Raw genomic sequence first — 19,246 nt, 5'->3', positions numbered from 1 at the left:
AGTCGTGTGTGAACAGGGAGAAGAGGAGAGGGCTGAGCACGCAGCCTTGAGGGGCTCCGGTGTTGAGGGTCAGGGTGGAGGATGTGATGTTTCCCACCCGCACTGCCTGGGGTCTGCCCGTCAGGAAGTTCAGGATCCAATCACACAGGGCGCTGTTGAGCCCGAGGTCTCAGATGTCCCTTTCACACCAACGCGGTTCCAGGGCCAGTTCGGAGCTAGAGCCTGATAAGCACCGTTTTTTCCTGTTCACACCGCAGCGGAGCCGGCTCCAAGCACCAAAAAATTCTCGGTCTAGAAGCAAGAACCGCATACGTCAAGCTTACGTCAGAAGGGGCGAGTTTAACCTGAGCTAACAGTTTATAGCGAGTACGGCAAATAAAAGTTGTAACAAGCAGTAGCGCTGACCAAAGTGAGTAGAACGCAACATCACACTTAAATAAATAAACACACTTTAGAAAGTCAGGCAACACTAACCAGGCTTTGTGTGATTCTGTTTATTTGTACCTTGACCATCCGTTCGGTGTTATTGATCATTGTGGAGAGCAGGCAGACTAGGGATGTTAAGATTCACCGATTCGCATCGGTGCACTGTGCAAGATGCGAGTGCACCGGTTGAAAGAGTGCACATCGGCTACAGTTTGGGTTGAACTCACGATGCACCGATTGTAGCATCTTTGAATCGTTTTTTTACCGATTCATTCATATAATATCCTGTCAGCACTCAGCAGAGACGATCTTTGCTTTGCACTACGGAGGCCGAGAGTCTCAGTTATCAACACACATGGAAGTCGAGGAGAAAGGAAAAACACATCGCACCGAAAAATACCTACAAATCAAACGTTTGGCAACACTTCGGATTTTTCAAGAAAGACGGTCAACTTGAAAAATCGCTCGCAAATTGTAAACGATGCCGTGTCGCTTTAAAGTACACAAGTAGTACGAGGAACTTAGCGACGCACATAAAGAGGCGACATGGGGTCTGCGTCTGAAAAGAGAAACCTGAAAGTTAGACAGAGTGAAATCACTCAGTGAGGTGTTCTGTCAGAGAGAGTGGTGTTTAGTTTACAGCAGCCTGTGACGGCCAATAATAGTCTAAATGTCTTCCTTACTGTAAGCAGTTATGAAATACCTGTCTGTGAAAGGTTATTTTCTTTATTGTTCATATATAAACCACTGCTTTCTGCTCACTGGTGAGTTAGCCTATGGATGAGTGTTAAGCACATCAGGCTGGCAGCTGTAAGGGCATTGCACTATGGTAGTTGTTGTTTGCACATTCTTAACCATAGGCAATGCATCCTTAAATTGTTTAACCGTGAGGTGTTATACAATTGTACTTTACTCTGGAGCAGGGTTCGTACAGGTGCTTGAAATCCTTGAAATTTGAGGTGGTGTTTTCAAGGTTGGGAAAGTGCTTGAATTTTGGCAATGGTGCTTGAAATTGAGAAAGTGCTTGAAAATGTAAATGCTTTACTTTTAGAATAAATTGCTGTCTGACTGAATAGTTCGCTTTTTAGATTAAAAAATAAATAATTGCTTCGCTTCTACATGAAACAGCTCCGCTGCGGCCTTCCCGCGCTATGCGCGCGACCTGCAAGTGTTTGTGTTACGTGTGACCTGGGCATTCTGATGAGAGTGATAGATGACTGTGTGCCAGGAGGTTGCAGTTTCAACGAGCGTTGGCTAGCAGAAGACAAATACAAGCCATGGCTAAGACGAGGGTCAAGCCCACGAGTAGCCTCCTGCAAAGTGTGCAACATAACGATGAGAGAGTCTGCGCTGACGAGCCACGTGAAAGGTACGCCGGAGTAGAGCATTTTAGATTAGTCTAACGTTGCATGTTACGTTTGTTTAAGCTAACGTTAGCGAGCTGAATAGCGAACTTGATTGAGGGATAATAATAATTGCAGGGGACAATCATTTCAGAGGAGCGTACCTATGTTAATATGTGCGTTACAGTCGCCATCCTGTGGTGTTCAGAGGATGAAGCACTCACGGCATTTCGTGTTTATAGTCACGAAATATAATCTATTGATTCGACACAGAGCGATTTTGAAAGCAATGTATTTCTACTGGTAGTATGTTTCGTGCCTAAACCAAATGTGACTTGCTCTATCGAAATCAGTCACATTGACCCGAAGACACATTTTCGTTTGTATTACTGGTCTGGGGGAAGCTCGCGAGTGTGTTTGTATTTTTGCGTTTGTGTTACGGGGAAACACTCACAAGAAACACCGGCTGTTGTTATGCTTGCTGTGATGTTACATTAGTCCGTTCTCTGCTTGTAATTATGCCGAAGCTTCAAAGTTGTATTTATCATCTGAATTTGCCGAAACAAGTTTAATATATTCTGAAAGCCAATACTTTGTTTATTTGAAAACAGATGAAAACAAACTGTCATTTATATAAAGTTGAAGTATTATACAAGTAAAACTACATTTTGCTTTAATCCCATGTAATTGTAGAATGAACACAGTCTTCCTTTGTATAAGTCAGGTGTCTTGAGTAGTCAAAATTACCTTTAAATCATTGTACACATTTGTAAATATTATTTTTCACTTCCACCATTGTGAGTCTATTTTTATGCAGCTCTGCGTGATTTTGTGGCTTGTGAATTTACTCCAGGTGGAACTCAAGTCTGATTTAACACTTGATTATATTTCATATAATTCATCCAGATCTGTGAAGTAACTAAAGGTATTAAATACATGTAGAGGAGTAAAAGTACACCATTTACCTCTGACTTATGTTTACTGCCAACCTAAAAGTACCTCAACAATAGTAATCAATAATGTATTGAAAAGTTATTTGGCTGATTGTCTGAGCCAATATAAAACAGGTTATATGGGAGGCCTAGTCTACGTACAGATCACTAATTTTGAAATATTAAATTTAGTTTTCTTTTCTTTAATTTTTCATCCTCGTGTAGAATGCTATCACAAAACACATATTTGGTTGTTTATAGCATAAAGAACATCTGATTTAATGTGAGGTACGGAAATAATCATTTAAGTATGTGTATATAAATATGTAATTTACAACAGCTGTAACCTGCTTGAAAAGCTGGAAAATGCACCTTGAAAATGCTTGAAAAGTGCTTGAATTTGACTTTGGAAAAGGCGTAAGAACCCTGCTGGAGAGTTTAAGGTAAAAAAAGAAACAGCATGATGGGATGTGCAGTACCAAATATGTAAAGCACTTTTTTGTTAATTTATGATTTGCTGCATATAAGGAATAAAACAAATATCCTCTGTCGTACCATATTGAAGTATCATTATTTTGCATCGTGTTGAATCGTATCGCCCCAAATCGCATAATGTTGAATCAAATCGTATCGCAACAGGGGTGAATCGTATCGTATCGCCTGGTGTTTCAAATGTATCGTTAATGTATCGTATCATTGGCAACGTATCGAGATGCGCATCGCATCGTCCTCAGTGATGGAGATGCACATCCCTAAGGCACACGTTTTGTTTGTGTTTGTTTTATAGCATATATCTGATGGAATTAATACATGGGCTGCACAGGTTGTCATGTCCGACTATCACAAGTAGAATCATAATGATAAATACGCCGTTAAAATGCGCTACAATAGGATGGCAACAACAAGTAGTCAGTTTAGCTTCGGTTGCTATGCTAACATCACCCATTTTATACCAGAGAAACTTTCATAACAGCGCTGTGATGCCAAACAGCGTCAATTCAGACTGACACACATTCACTTAGGCTAAGGGGAACTGGGGATATGTATCAGCTGCTTGTGTGACAGTCAGACAGTGAATACTTTACAGCGGACGCTGGGTGAGCTAACTGGAGAATAAACTCCGGTGGAAGAGCAGCACTGCAGCAGTCGATAAATGCAGCTGTAACACATTAATAAACAATGAACCACGGCACTCTGGAGAAAAGTATAAGTTTGGAGAAGTCGTTATTTAATTTAATCTGGCCTCGTATGAATTAAAGCAACATGATCATCGACCCAACGCATTCCCCCATTGTTGTTGTTGTGAGCGCCGTTGGGGAGAAAATCAGCGACGTAAACGGTGACGTCATGACGCAGCACCAGTCGGGCTCTGGGCGGTGTGAACTAAACGGGGGGGCTGAAAATAAAAACCGGTTCCGAACCAGAAGAGCACTAGCATGGAGCTAGAACGGGAGCTGCGGGCATGAGTTTGATGACCAGCTTGGAGGGCACAATGGTGTTGAAGGCTGAACTGCAGTCAATGAACAGCATTCTCACATAAGTGTTCCTCTGGTCCAGGTGTGAGAGGGCAGTGTGGATGGTGAGGGCTATGGCGTCGTCTGTGGACCTGTTTGCTCTGTAGGCAAACTGCAGGGGTCCAGAGAGTCAGGGAGGGAGGAGGTGATGAAGGTTTTGACTAACCGCACAAAGCACTTCATAATGATGGAGGTGAGTGCTACTGGGCGGTAGTCTGGTGATTATTGTCTTTTTGGGGACAGGAACGATGGTGGAGTGTTTGAAGCATGTGGGGACTACAGACTGCAGCAGGGACCTGTTGAAGATGTCTGTGAACACCTCTGCCAGCTGAACTGCACACACCCTGAGAACACGGCCAGGGATGCCATCGAGGTCCAGGAGCCTTGTGTGGGTTAACCCTTTTAAAGGATTTACACACATCTGCCCTGTTTAAAACAAAAGGGCAGGGCTCCTGGTCCTTCTGTGCCTCCACAGACTGGCTCCGCTCATCTGGGAGAGATGCGCACGCAGACACTCCCGCAGCAACCCCCGCTGCTCCTTTGTAATCTGTCATTGTTCTTAGTCCCGCCCACATGTTCCGGGTGTTATGTCTCTGAAGTCAGACTCCACACTGTCTCTATATTGTCTCTTTGCACTGCTGATAGCTCTCCGGAGTTCATACCTAGAATTCCTGTACTCCTCCAAATCTCCACCTTTGTGCGCACTTTCAGCTTGCCGGCATGTGATCATGAGGTGCTCCAAATGAGGGAAAATAATCCTCACACCAGTTATTGTTTATCATGACAACTTACTTTTCCCGAGTTAACTCTCCGGCCCAGACGATAAATAGTGAATCTGTCAGGAACAATGGCGGAGTCTGGGATAGCGGGGTTGAGCCAAGTCTCAGTGAGAATTAACACGTTATAGTTCTTAATGTCGGCAAAAAATAAATAACACTTAAAAAAAATACGAAAAAGGCAAAGTTGGAGAGGAGCCAAAAGACAATGCAGCCATCTTCACCGGCGCAGGTACTCATGTCAGGGTTCAGACTCATTACAACACACAGCACAAGAAATAAAATCCAGAAAAACACACTTGACGCAATAGTGTTACTCAAGCTCCTCTGCCATTTTGAAGGATTGGAACGGTTACAGTGGACTAAATTCTTCAGGGGGGGAGGGGGGCTTCTCTTCTCTGTGAGCTAGAGCTGCTGATTTCTGCCCAGTGTTTTCCGGATCGGTACATTTAAATCCAATATTCAGAGTGCATTTTTTACTTCTGATCACTTTGCTGGGAGAAATGTTTTAAAACTCGTGACCTCAGTCTGAAATGTTTCTGCTGATTCAGTCTCTGTGTCAGCAGAGTATCTTCCATCAGAACAAAGTGAACACGTCTGTCCGAGGCAAACAAACAGACACTCACCTAAATCGTGCTGTTCATATTTAACTGTTGGTCCTAATGTCACCTTTTTCACATCTCAGTTTGCAGGTATGTGTGTCAGCGTGGAGAACAGGCAAGTCTCCTAAGAAAAGAGGACATTATTGGCTTCATCAATAGTTTTCCCATGCCACATATAGTCTGTAGCCTGACTCTGTAGATCCTGTGTCTACAGGTGTTGCTAACAAATAGGGATATTAGTGTGTACAAATAAAGGGTGGCGTGCAATACAGTTTTGTTTTCATCTGAAAAAAGTGTCCCCACCACTTTTCAAAACAAAGTGACGCCCATGGAAAAGAGTAATAAGTACAAATAATTGTCTTATATGTGGCTTATTAAATGCATAACATTCTTTATTTTAAGGAAAACTGCAAATGTATATTCTTCAGAAAGTAGCCCTCCATATTCCTCGTTATCCTTCAGGTAGTTCTCAGTCTCAAAAAGGTTGGTGACCCCTGCCTGTTGGCTCATCTCACATTTGCCTCCTTTTATGTGTATGTTCAATCAGTATTAAAGGTAAATATAGCTTTAGACATATCTTGAATTTAACTTTAAGCAAGAAATCGGTCAGTGCTTTAATGACAGAAAGCTGAGTTCTCCTGCTTGCGTAGCCATGCCCGCATTGCCTACAGGTACCAGGATGCATTGGGAAGACCACTAAAGCCGCTTTGAGGTGATCAAATGTGTGGTTTGTTCCTGTAGATCGATGAGGTGTTGCGTCAGCAGGACAAAGCAGAAGTCATGTCAGGACACATCGACCAGTTCCTCATCGCTACCTTCATGCAGCTCAGACTCATCTACAGCACACACATGGCTGATGACCGGCTGGACAAGAGGGACATCATCAAACTGTACAGCTGCATCATAGGGAACATGCTCTCTGTGAGTCACTGCCTGATGTCAGATACAGGAACCTCTGTGTGAGGCTGAGGGGGACAGATGATGAGACTCTCTCTTTGTCTGTTAGTTGTTCTCTATAGAGTCCCTGGCCAGAGAGGCATCTATGGGTGTGTTGAAGGACCTGATGCACGGTTTGATAACTATGATGCTGGACGCCAGAGTGGAGGACATACGTGATGGACAGCAGGTCATCAGATCTGTCAACTTGATGGTCACCAGAGTGCTGGAGAAGTCTGACCAGACCAACATGATCAGGTTAGTATACAGAAACTGCTCACATCCCTCTTTTCACGGGTTTACCTGAGCTATAGAGAGCGCCGGGTCTAGATTTGAAAGCTTAATACAGACAAAGGCATTTAATCCTGATGGTTTCACTTTTGTAAATAGTTATATGTATTATTATGTTGCCCGTTATTTTAATACAATATATTCCCCTCGTTTGCTCGGTTGGTTTGCTCAAACTCACGGTTATGAAAAACTCAAGTCCTTAATGGTTACCAGGGGTAGACATTAAGGGTAAATTGTATTATCACTGGCCCCACCATTGTAACCACTGGTCCGGAGCATTCGTCCAAAGAAAATCGACCAATAATGAAAAAAATGAACACATTTGTTGCAGTAGTAATGTATGCACTAACTACATTACTACTTGTACTACAACATTTGAATCATCAGTTCTTCCTCATTTTCCTCAATTGTTCATATTTGGTTTATTAAAATAATGATATTGTGGTCATTGTTAAAAAATGTCTATGAGTATTATTATTTGTATAATGCGCTTTCTGCCTTCCTGTCATTAGGAGTTAGACATGTAATGGCTATGTAATAAACTAGATTAGAACCTTCATTATCCTAAACTGCTGGGACATTTCCCTAAAGCCAATACCTTTATATTTGTTCAACTCTTCACTTACTCAGCATAGGTTGGCATCAGTGGCGGCTGGTGGAAAATATTTTAGGTGGGGCTGTGGGAATGGTGACCAAACAATACTAGGGGGGTCCGCTGGGATTTTCCCCCGGTAATTTTTTTTTTAAGAAAAGACCCCTTTTAATTTAAATTACAAATTGAGGCTTAAAAATATGAGAAGACTGATCAATACCTCCATAATCTTCAGTGTGGATAGCTATGAATCTTCCAAAACTTCCAAACACCTTGTCCTGGACATAGTTTCTACTGTATAAACTGTGCAACAGTACAGTAGGCCCACACAAACTGCAGAACACCGGGGCTTTGGGAACACTCAAAATTACTTAAAATGATTTAATTCCCATTTAACCTGTTAAGGGGCTTTTTTCCCCCGTTTGTTTTTTCTCACTTAACTGTGTCTCAGGGCTTCTTAAAATGTAATAAACTATTCATGTGTCCTGCTCATTTTACAGGAAGAAACTCAGCTAACTGATATGAACCATGTTTACTGAAACAAAACACAAGTCTCACAAGAAGCGTCTAAATGAGCTGATTGGCTGAAATTATGTTTCGGTGGCATAGTTTAAAGATAGCAGCAGTTGGCTTCCGCTGCACTTGCTGCACTCTCGTCTGGGAGCTGTGCATAGCGCCCAGACGAGAGAGGGTAATGATACACGGGCAAGGCCAGGCAAGACAACATGTGACTTACTATATATGTTAATAATTCAGCATCAAACTTAAGGCTGTTCTCCCTCCCTGCCTCCGCAGTGCTCTGCTGGTTTTGCTTCAGGACAGTTTAGCTACAACAACCCCCCCGATGTTCTCTGAGCTGGTGATGAAGGTAAGAGGCTCTAACACCCTCCTCACACTGTAACGTGCCTCATCACACACCTCAAACTGACTCGGCTATGTTTGTGTATGTGTGCCCAGTGTCTGTGGAGGATGATCCGCTTCCTCCCAGAGTCAATCAACACCATCAACCTGGATCGGATCCTGCTGGACGTCCACCTCTTCATGAAAGCATTCCCCAAGGAGAAACTAAAGCAGCTGAAGAGTGATGTCCCTCACAGAACCCTCAAGACTCTGCTACACACACTCTGCAAGCTGACTGGGGCCAAGGTAACACACACACATGCACACAATGTATTAAATTATATTCAGAGGTATTGTTCTACTGTGTTCAGAATCGGAACCCCTTTATTTGTCACCACAGAAGGGACATTTACATTGTTATAGCTAAAGTGAAGATGGAGACAGAAATACTATTAGATAAAGGGCATGCACATAATATTTCAAATGAAAAGTTATTACAAAGTACACATGCTGTTAGAAAATTAGCAGCGGCAGTATTTATAAAATACATTAAGTGTAACATGTAGAATTGAGTGTGGTAGAAGCTAGATAACAGGTAGGAGGTACAATTGTTATATTGCAGAGTTACTTACAACTGAGTTGTTACAGTATTAAAATGGTCAAAGTAAGATGGCACCCAGTAATAATTGTGTGTGTGTGTGTGTGTGTGTGTGTGTGTGTGTGTGTGTGTGTGTGTGTGTGTGTGTGTGTGTGTGTGTGTGTGTGTGTGTGTGTGTGTGTGTGTGTGGTGTGTGTGTGTGTGTGTGTGTGTGTGTGTGTGGGTGTGTGTGTGTGTGTGTGTGTGTGTGTGTGTGTGTGTGTGTGTGTGTGTGTGTGTGTGTGTGTGTGTGTGTGTGTGTGTGTGTGTGTGTGTGTGTGTGTGTGTGTGTGTGTGTGTGTGTGTGTGTGTGTGTGTGTGTGTGTGTGTGTGTGTGTGTGTGTGTGTGTGTGTGTGTGTGTGTGTGTGTGTGTGTGTGTGTGTGTGTGTCCCTGACAAACAGATCCTGGACCACCTGTCCATGATAGAGAATCGGAATGAGTCGGAGTTGGAGGCCCACCTGAGACGGGTGGTCAAACACTCTGGAAACCTGTCTGGACAGAAGAGTGACCGAGGCAACGAGAAGAGTGGTCTGCGCACGGTGAGCATCACAAACCCAACATACACTGACAAGGCCATGCTTTCTGGCTCTTCAGATGTTGTTTATGGGATGACTGTATCCAACAGAATGTACATTTGTCTTTTTCCAGGAGGATCGGATGTCAAAGGGTAATGTCAGTGACATTCTGTCGGAAATCTTCAAGAAGATCGGCTCCAAGGAGAACACTAAAGAGGTCAGCTCAGCTCCTTTCTAAAAAATCACTCTTGATGGAATGCTTCTTTTACAGTTTTAACTGTAAAATAACCTATACAGACATAAAACCAAAGTTCTATTATGTCCCAGTGTTTGGAAAACATGCTCTGATCTGGTTCTCAGGGTTTGACGGAGTTGTACGAATACAAACAGAATTACTCTGATGCAGACCTGGAGCCCTTCCTCAAAAACACGTCGCAGTTCTTCCAGAGCTATGTGGAGCGAGGCCTGCGCATGATCGAGTCTGAGAGAGAGGGAAAAGCTCGCATCCAGACCTCCACAGGTGCATTGGAAGCTGTCTGTGTGCTCTGCTCATAATGAACTTTAGCTATGTATAGTAACATGTGTGTATCTTTGTCTGCAGTGATTCCTCAGCATGGCGTGGACTTCAGTGTGAGCAGCAACTGTGAAGAGCTGAAACCAGCTGTCTACTACGAGAGACTCAAGATCCTCCGACAGAGACAAGGCCTGGAAAACACCTCCAGGGTGAGACACACACACACACGGCTGTCACAGTTTATTGCTTTGATTTAAAGGTACAGTGGAGGAAATAAGTATTTGATCCCTTGCAGATTTTGTAAGTTGCCCACTTACAAATAAATGAACAGTCTATAATTTTAATGGTAGTTTTATTTGAACAGTGAGAATAAGAATATCAAAAAGAAAATCAAGAAATTGACATTATATGAAAGATATTTGATCCCCTTGCAGAACATGTGTTAGTACTTGGTGGAGAAACCCTTGGACACAGAGGTCAGACGCTTCTTGTAATAATAATAATACTAATGCTGTCAAAATTATCGCGTTAACGGCGGTAATTAATTTTTTGAATTAATTGCGTTAAAATATTTAACGCATGTGCAGAATGGCCCGCCCCATACATCCCACCAGTGGCAGCGCCAGGGTATGGCTGGGGTAGGCTACACCCATACCAAGAAATGGCTTAGCCCCACCATGAAAAATGATGTTAAAGGAAGCAAAATAAAGTCTGCCAACTCGCGGAGTAAATTGCACAGACAGCAGTTAGTAAGATTGATTTCAGTAGCCACGGTTTTGAAAACTTTTGTCACGTAGTGATCATCTTCTCAATAGAACATCTTTGATAACGGCGTGGTGTTGTTGCAGGAAGTCCCGACGGAGAATACTTTTGCTGTAGTACAGGGGTGCACATAACTGGTACGCAGGTTATGTGCGTAATCTGAAATGCGTACAGTCACTTGTGTCACAAAGCGCATTTGCGTACCGACGTACTTGTGAAGCTTTTCCAGAAGGCGGTTAGATCACCGGACGACAGAGTCGGTCTCCGTGTGCACAGACAGGGCTGCTGTTAACGTCGGTCTGTACAACGGAATTGTGCCAAAACTACGCCAACCGGCTGCGGAGGGAGACTTCCCCCCCCCCCCTTCACTGGAGAACTGCGCTAAAACAGCTGATCACAACGTTCACACTCTGTGGTCACGAAGTACTCCACTAGCCCCCCCCCGTCGACTTTCCTGAAGTACTCCCCCGTTGATAGAAATCAACACGTAATGAATTAAGACCCCACGGTTTGATGATTGATAGGTGTGTGGGTTGTCTTTCATTTTGACACGCATAAAAACGTTATAATAAACATAGATACTGTATGTTAAATGGATATATCCGCCTTCTTTCATTTATCTTTCCATTCCCACAACCATATACATAAAGAAATGACATATTTTGGACATAGTTCGAATGGTGATTAATCATGATTAATTAATTTTTAAGCTGTGATTAATCTGATTAACATTTGTAATCGTTTGACAGCCCTAAATAATACATTGGATTTATATAGCACACTTTAAAAACGTCATCTCAAGGTGCTTCACAAAGATATAAGGAGAAAATAATAAAACAAATAAAATAAAAAGATATCTAAAGAGCATATTAAATAAAATATGGTAATATTACATTTTCCGTCAAAGATTTTGGAAATTGGTCCGTGCGCAAAGCATTGTGGGGATTTTAAGACCGTAGTCTACACATGTGCAGCCTCGAAATTTCCCGCTACAAAGTACCCCCGGCCTCGGTAGAATTCCAAGTATCCTGGACATTGGAACAGTCCTTCGGTGGCACTCGATGACGTAGTATGCTTGAAATAGTGGCTCTGGAGGAGCCTTCCTCGACATTGAGAAAGACCCAATGTTTCTTGCAGTTGGTCACCTGGTTTGTGCACATCTCAGGAAGGATGTTGGTCCACTCCTCTCTGAAGTTCCTCTCCAAATCCTGAAGGTTTTGAGGCTGATGCTTGGCCTCTGGAAGCTTCAGCTCCCTCCACAGATTTTCTCTGGGATTAAAGTCAGGAGACTGGCTAGGCCCCTCCCTCACCTGAATGTGCTTCTTCTTTAGCCCCTCCTATGTTGCCTTGGTCGTATGTTCAGGGTCATTGTCCTGCTGGAAGACCCCTCCATGACCCATGTTCAGTGTCCTGGCTGAGGGAAGGAGGCTGTCGGCCAAGATGTTACGGTACATGGCCCCGTCCATCCTGTCCTCGATGCAGGGAAGTGGGCCTGTCCCCTTAGCAGAGAAACACCCCAAAGCAGAATGTTTCCACCTCCATGCTGACCCCCCGTCAGACGGATGGTCTTCTGGGGTTATAGTCAGCATCTCTCTTCCTCTAACACGGCGTGTCGAGTTGATGCCAAAGATCTCGATGTTGGTCTCATCTGACCACATCCTCTTCTCCCAAGCCTTCTCTGAATCCTTCAGAGGTTCGTTGTTAAACTTCAGACGGGCCTCTCATGTTCTTCTTGAGCAGGGGGGGGGGCTTCAGGCGCTGCAGGGTTTGATCCATTATGGTGTAGTGTGTTCCCAAAAGTTTTCTATCCTATATTCCCAATAGGATTTCTGCTTCACACACGTTGCATACCGCTATTTTACTGTCTTTTTCGGACACCTTAAAAAACTGCCAGACCGGTGAAGCCATTTTGGCGAGCTTGCTTTGCAGCGCACAGAGAAAAGTGTCATGTATTGTAGGTCATGCGATCGGCTCTCCTGATCGGCCTTTATAGAGAGCACCGATCGATCGGTAGAGAGTGAATATCGGCTGATAACGATCGGTGACCGATCGATCGGAGCATCCCTACCACAAATTAACACCATAGTTCTTTCAACAGTGAAAATCCACATCAACACTTTCTCAGCTACAGCTGCTTTTGTGAGCCAAAAACAGCAAGTGCTACCGTACTTAGCTCTACAAATGTTAGATTAAATGAGAGGAGTGGAACGAGAGTTTCTGTGTTGGGTAAAGTGTGACACATACTGTACTTGACCCAAGAAAGTGGGACAAAGACGAACACAAACCTGATGTAGCAGCACTCTGACGTTATTGGGTTAATCTTTTTGAAATGTAATAATTCCGACTAATTCATGATCCTATTCAATTTGACCTGAATTGTTTCTTTAGTAAATTATAGTTTACTTAGAAATTGTCTTTTCTCGTGCTGCTTTTACATATAGAAACTAAATCAATGTATTTTAAACGTGAAACATTGACTACATTGTAAGGTTGCAACTAACAAATATTGTTTTCTTGATTTAATTATAAGATTTGAATCATCATTGAATTATTTTTTTCGAATGAATTTAAATTAAAAAAAATAGTCAATGTCAAACCCAGGCCCTCAAAGTCAAAGAGTTGTCTTTATAGTTGTAATTTCAATTAAAAGATTTTCACTTTAATATATTACAAAGAAGGCAGGTTAATTACTTGAATGCTCATTAAACACTTGGCTATTGTTTTGAATGGACTAAATGTTGCAGCTTTATCATGAAGACACTGATACAGAGTGTAACTTATCAAAGTCTCTGGAGTATTGCTGAACAAACATGTTTCAGCAAACAGTTTTTATGAGATTTCCAGAGTAATATTTAGTGAAGGTAATGACAGGAGCTGACCCCTCTGACCCTGTGTGCCTGCAGCAGGGTGTGGGGGGAGGCGAGGACGAGCCCCAGCAGCGCCCCCCCATCTCCTCCTTGCTGTCCTCCAAGCCGGCCGTGGCCTCCTCCACCGACATGCTGCACAGCAAGCTGTCGCAGCTCAAAGAGTCCAGAGAGCTGTATCAGCAGGAACACAACGCACACTCCCACTCCCCCACACACCCCCGCTCCGCCTCCCCCGCCGCCAACCTGGACGACCTGAAGAAGCGTCTGGAGAAGATCAAGAGCAAGAAGCAGTGAGCGGCTCCACCTGCTCTCCTTTCAGCAGTAGAAAGTACAAAATCCTCCTCTTTACCTTGTTCTGTGTCTTTTATTTGTGTTCTGGGGGGTGAAATAGAAAGCATGTGGACACTTAAAGCCCCCCCCTCCGTCAACAAAGAAGGTAGCAGCAGACTAAACACCTGAACTCCACACACCGTGCCTGTTCCTTATCATGCATCCAACTCATTTTAGCAGAGGATGTTCAGATTGAATGAGGCTGGGACTGGGCTGTCAATTCTCTAGACACACACACACACACACACACACACACACACACCCACCATCTCAAGTGTTCTGTGCTGCTATTAATGATATGTTGTATGAAAAGCTAAACCCAGGACAGAACTTGGCGTGTGTCAGTCAGCTGTTCCCCTCAGTCTGTACAGATTGTCTCTGCCCCCCCCCCCTCCTGTCTCGTCCTGTCCTAGCCTTCAATTTCAGGGGGCCTCTCACCCTCACATATACACTTTTTACTGTATGATGATAATGATGTAGTGAACTTCACTCCCCCTCTCTGTTTTCAGTATCACCGCACAATATGTTTGTACATATTTAAAGTTTGTTAACCACTGTTATGAAGTGCTTCTCATGTGATTTCAGGACAAGACAAATGTGGAGAAATATTTCTTCCGCCGCCACCATGCTGCCGCTGTTAAGATGGAGACCCTGAGGGGCTCAATGTGTGGCTGTGTAAATGTGCCTCTGCCCTCTGGTGGCCAAACGCTGAAGTCCAGTTTGCACTGGGAGCATCTCATGATGTAGAATACTTGCAGAAAGTTTGCATTTGCTATGTCTGCATTAGCAAAATAAAGACTCTTAATTAGTGATGTTTAGTGGAAAGGGTTATATTTGACATTGCTTTAAAAAAATCAGACACAATAGGACTTGAAGCTCCAGCACTTAATCAACAAAGCATCTGATTTCTATCAATTTCAGACATTTGTTGCTCCCTCAAAATAAGTCGAGTTGCATTTACACAGTAACATTCCAGCCCTCTCTTTTGGGCCCTGATGGGTTCAGTCTGCAGCCAGAGCTGTGCTCTGTGTTACAGGAAGTGGTTTGTGTAAGCAGGTGTTTGCGCAGGGGCTCTACCCAGTTCTCTTCGGAAAGTTTCTTGTTTCTTGAGTAAAGGTAATGGCTTTGAATCCTCCTCAGCAGATCAGTGTTTGAATGTGACTCAAGTCTGCAGACTTGGTGGTACAGAGTTTAAAACTACTGCTTTTATTCAGGCGAAGAGGCCCAATTTATCACATCCTGTTCTTGCTGTTCAGCCAATCAGGACTTCTCTCTGTCCCCTGAGAGAAATCTGAGGGTCGGAGTGTGTACAGGTGTGTGTTGGACTGTGCTGTTGGTCCTCATTTGGCTTTAGATACTGTATTTAATGTCCTCCACTAAACCTCCCTGCAGATACTTAACATCAGCGATCTGTTGTATTGGTAGACTTTGAGAGTACGGCATGAAGTCAGTGATTCGTTTTTATTTCCTCATGTAAATAACGTTTGCATTAACAAACAGCTGTGTAATAAAGTCATTGTTTTTCTGAGGACTACGAGAAGATGGTGGCCATCAGTCATCATATGAAAATAAAAACATAAATAACATGTTTTTTATTTAATTAAAATGTCAGTACTAGTCTTACATTGTTTCTCTCCAGCTTTCCTTGTATAATCCATAGTGGAAAATGTCAATAAAGTCTTGTTTCTTTTTTAACAATCCACTTTTGTGTTGCCTGGTTTTATTCATTTTGTAAACTGATCCAAAAATGATGCTTTAGTTTTTTTGTTTATGTATTTCACTAGTTGATGACGATATGACGTAATATTGGAAATGTGGGCTGGCTTCACACCCACTGCCCTATCAGAAAGTTGCCATCAGAAACACTGCCTGACGTGTTTTGGACGTAATAGAGAGCCGAAGTCCCTCCCTTTCTGGTGGAACTTCATGGGACCTTATTTTGGAAAAATGATGTATAGAGTGGCGAAGTCACGCCCATCTACTTCCGGTCCATGGGACCTTATTTCGGAACAATTATGCATTGAAGTCAATGAAGAGAGAGAACTTATCTTTCGATCCCGTTTGAATTGTGCCATGAATTACACATATGATGATTGTCAATCATTTCCATGTCAAAAAAGTCAGTTTGTCATAAACTTGAAATATAAGACTATGAAAAATACGCAACTAGAAAGACTACAAATCCCAGAATCGCGTAAGATAGATAGATCTTTAATTTTGTCATTGTACAGGTACAACGAAATTACAATAAACTCAAGGTGCCAACACGCAACAACAAGACACTATAAAAACAATAAATGGGACTTAAAATAGACATGATAGGGAATATGTACATACATGAATAATACATTAAATTGCACGATTCCCCTCGTATTGCACGGAAGGCTTATATAATTTAAATATTAGCAGCGTTTAGTGCACATATGGCCCTGGGAAAAAAACTGAACTTGAGTCTGTTTGTCCAGGAAGACATCGTACGGAAGCACAGCCGTACAAAGTGCTCGTTACCCGGGTGGTGTGGATCCTTGAGGATTTGTACTGCCTTCTTAAGGCAACGAGAGCTGTACAGTACCTCCTACAGTACAGTAAGTGATGTCATAACTGTTTTCCTCCACTAAGAGATAGCTAAGATCAGCGCCATATAGATAGAATCTATCTATATGGCGCTGGCTAAGATAAGATAACTTTAACAAGATGCCTGTGTGCTTAGTACCAGGTTGTTATCATACCAGCAATGGGTCTTGCTCGTTCTTTCGCTTCCTGTCTGATGAAAGGACCAGGAGTGGCTGGATCAAGTTAGCTACTTAGCTAGTAGCAAGCACGTTAGTTAGCATTACAGTCTTAGCCTTGTCATTTTTATTAGCCTTAAAGGTGGGGTGGGTAATTTTGGAGAAACCAGCTCGAGTGCGCTAGAATTAGAAAATACACAACCGGAACAAATCTGCCACTTCCTTACAGAGCCCCTCCTCCAACACACACAAACGCGCACATGACCAATGAGGGCACGACATCAGTTTGTGCACAGATGGAAGGCTGACAGGCAGGTAGGCCATCCAGTTACTTTAGCCGGGCCGGCTAAAATGATTGGTCGTGCTTTTTACAGCGCCACAGCTTCCACAGATGACGTTTTTTTATGGATTTGTTGTCAAAGCACTTCAGATATTCATTGCTATCGGGATGTTAAGAGCATTCCATGGAATATAACAAAAAGTGTATCTCGAGCCGGTCTCTCAAACTTACCTACCCCACCTGTAACATCAAGTAACCCAAAATGTTAAACAGTATGAGTAGTAGTCATATTTCGTGAACCCTTTGAAGAGTTTGTCACACCGGGGTGATCATTCCATAATACACCATTTAAGCCCGGGGGAGAAATGCTAACGCTACATTAGCATCGGCGATCTGTTCTACTTCATGCTATCTGCACAAATGGTTGACATTAAACATTAAAAAGATCAGGCAGTTCAGAGAGAATCAAAGGAAGGCAGGCAGCTTTGCATAACATTCTTCTGGACGTGTTTCATTGTGTTGATAGTGATGGTAGTCAATCACTTTTTTGACAAGACAGTAGTGACAGCCATCTTGGTGACGTGTGTTATTGTGAGAGTCTGCGAGACCAGAGATGTAGTTCATTAAGAGTTTCACACAAAAAATGTGTTACTTCACAGTTTTACGACACATTTTTATTTTTGGTAGGACATGTCCTTCAGAGGCTAAGCAAGAATCCTTCCTAGCATTGGGAGAACGAAGAATGGAACAGGCTAGCAAGTGTGCAGGTGTGCGTCATATGCAAGGCCCCACCTTAAATTAAGCGTGATTTGTTTGAAGACTCATAACTGATTTGCGAAGATCGAAGATGTACTTGAGTAACTGTATTTTGTAAAATGATCATCTCTCCAGGACGAAACCACTAAACTAACATAAAAAGTTCTCCTTCTGTTTGCAGCCTTGAAAAAGTCCTGGAGGCCATAAGAAAATCATAAAATCACCAAAACCAATCAATAATAACATTTGTATTCATATATCATACTTGATGTCTGCAAACCTTTTTTACACATATTGGTGCACATTGTAGCATAAACCACAAATATCAACAAAAGAGGCAAAGTCAAAACAAGGTTCATTCTCAGGGTCACAGGGTGCGTTCACACCAGCCTTTTATAATCCGGTTGAATCGAACCCTGGTGCGTTTAGCCGCTTGGTGCGGTTCATTTGGGTCGGTGTGAACACAGTCGGAGACCTCTTAAGTGAACTAAACAACCGGACTCTGGTCCGCTAAAATAGGTGGTCTCGGACCGCTTGCTTGCGAACTCTGGAGCGGTTAATTGCTGGTGTGAACGCAGTCCGCACCAAAACATAGGAAGCGTAGTATTTACGAGTCACAAGAACACGGATGTCTTCAAAATCTTTCAAGACATCCGCGGTTGTTTAGTTAAAGAGTGAAGCAGAATTGGCCGGCCCATAGGGGCGCTAGGGGCGTCGCCCCCCCTCTTAACACATGTTTGATTGTCATTAATAAAATATAAAAATAAATATTTAAAAAATATTTTTATTTTTTATGAACAAGGTAAATATTATATAGTTGGTATCAGTAAAATGTATAATCTACAATAAAATCTCGTTTAAAATTGTTTTACGATGTCTAAAGTTACTGATAAATCACAAGTTTCCTGCCTGGCCACAGCGTGTATCATTACCCTCTCTCGTCTGGGCGCTAAGAAAGGAGCCCTCAGTCAGAGCAGCAGCAGCCAACACATTGCTGACTCTTGCTATCTGTAAACTATGCCGCCAACACATCATTTCAGCCAATCAGTGTCGTCAGATCTGATGGTCACAGGACGGCAATTTCAGCGCCCGATGCAGTCTGTGAGTTGTTTGGACTCGTATCCAAGGTGACGCTACAGTCAGTAGTTGATGAGGATGGCTGCGTCTGCAGGTGGAGACTCCGGGTGGATCGCCGGAGCTGTAGATTAACATTTACATGCTTATTGTAGTTGTAAGGGCAATGCCTGTAGCACCATGGAGCGTATGTGTGGGCTGGACCTGTATTTTACAGGAAAGGAGTGAGCAGAGGGTCGGGTTGTCGATTCTTGTTCAGTTTTCTGTGACTCCTCACCCTCTCAGACTTTGAGTTGTGCGCGCTGCTAAAGAGACGCGCTACCATGGAAACCAAACAATGGTGTAGCTGTATTAAAGTCAGAGTGGAAACAGTTGTGAGTAAATCTGATTTTGTCAGAAATGCGGGAGAACTATGACCCCGGGAGGAAACCGGGAGAGGGTAATGAAATCGGGAGTCTCCCGCGAAAATCGGGAGGGTTGGCAAGTATGACACACACACACACATACTGTTCGTATTTAGTCTCCTGA

At 43.0% G+C, this 19,246-nt stretch overlaps 1 protein-coding gene across 8 annotated transcripts in view; it reads left to right on the top strand.

The window, feature by feature from the left end:
- Positions 1-15,581, top strand: part of ckap5 (cytoskeleton associated protein 5) — a 91,671-nt gene extending 76,090 nt beyond the window's left edge. For 5 of the 8 annotated variants that reach the window (XM_034227040.1, XM_034227036.1, XM_034227037.1 and 2 more), the window contains 9 exons: positions 6,335-6,514; positions 6,600-6,787; positions 8,208-8,280; positions 8,370-8,558; positions 9,293-9,430; positions 9,540-9,623; positions 9,767-9,926; positions 10,008-10,129; positions 13,586-15,581. In XM_034227040.1, the coding sequence (XP_034082931.1) occupies positions 6,335-6,514; positions 6,600-6,787; positions 8,208-8,280; positions 8,370-8,558; positions 9,293-9,430; positions 9,540-9,623; positions 9,767-9,926; positions 10,008-10,129; positions 13,586-13,843 (1,392 nt within the window). In that variant the 3' untranslated portion in view covers positions 13,844-15,581. The remainder of the gene's footprint in view (positions 1-6,334; positions 6,515-6,599; positions 6,788-8,207; positions 8,281-8,369; positions 8,559-9,292; positions 9,431-9,539; positions 9,624-9,766; positions 9,927-10,007; positions 10,130-13,585) is intronic. The other 3 variants (XM_034227039.1, XM_034227035.1, XM_034227034.1) reach the window with 2 other exon arrangements.
- Positions 15,582-19,246: the final 3,665 nt, after the last annotated feature.

This window comes from Gymnodraco acuticeps, unplaced genomic scaffold (assembly GCF_902827175.1).
Source record: "Gymnodraco acuticeps unplaced genomic scaffold, fGymAcu1.1, whole genome shotgun sequence".
Lineage (NCBI taxonomy): Eukaryota > Metazoa > Chordata > Actinopteri > Perciformes > Bathydraconidae > Gymnodraco > Gymnodraco acuticeps.
The sequence above is the reverse complement of the archived record's forward strand: the minus strand, read 5'-3'. Positions and strand labels throughout refer to the sequence as shown.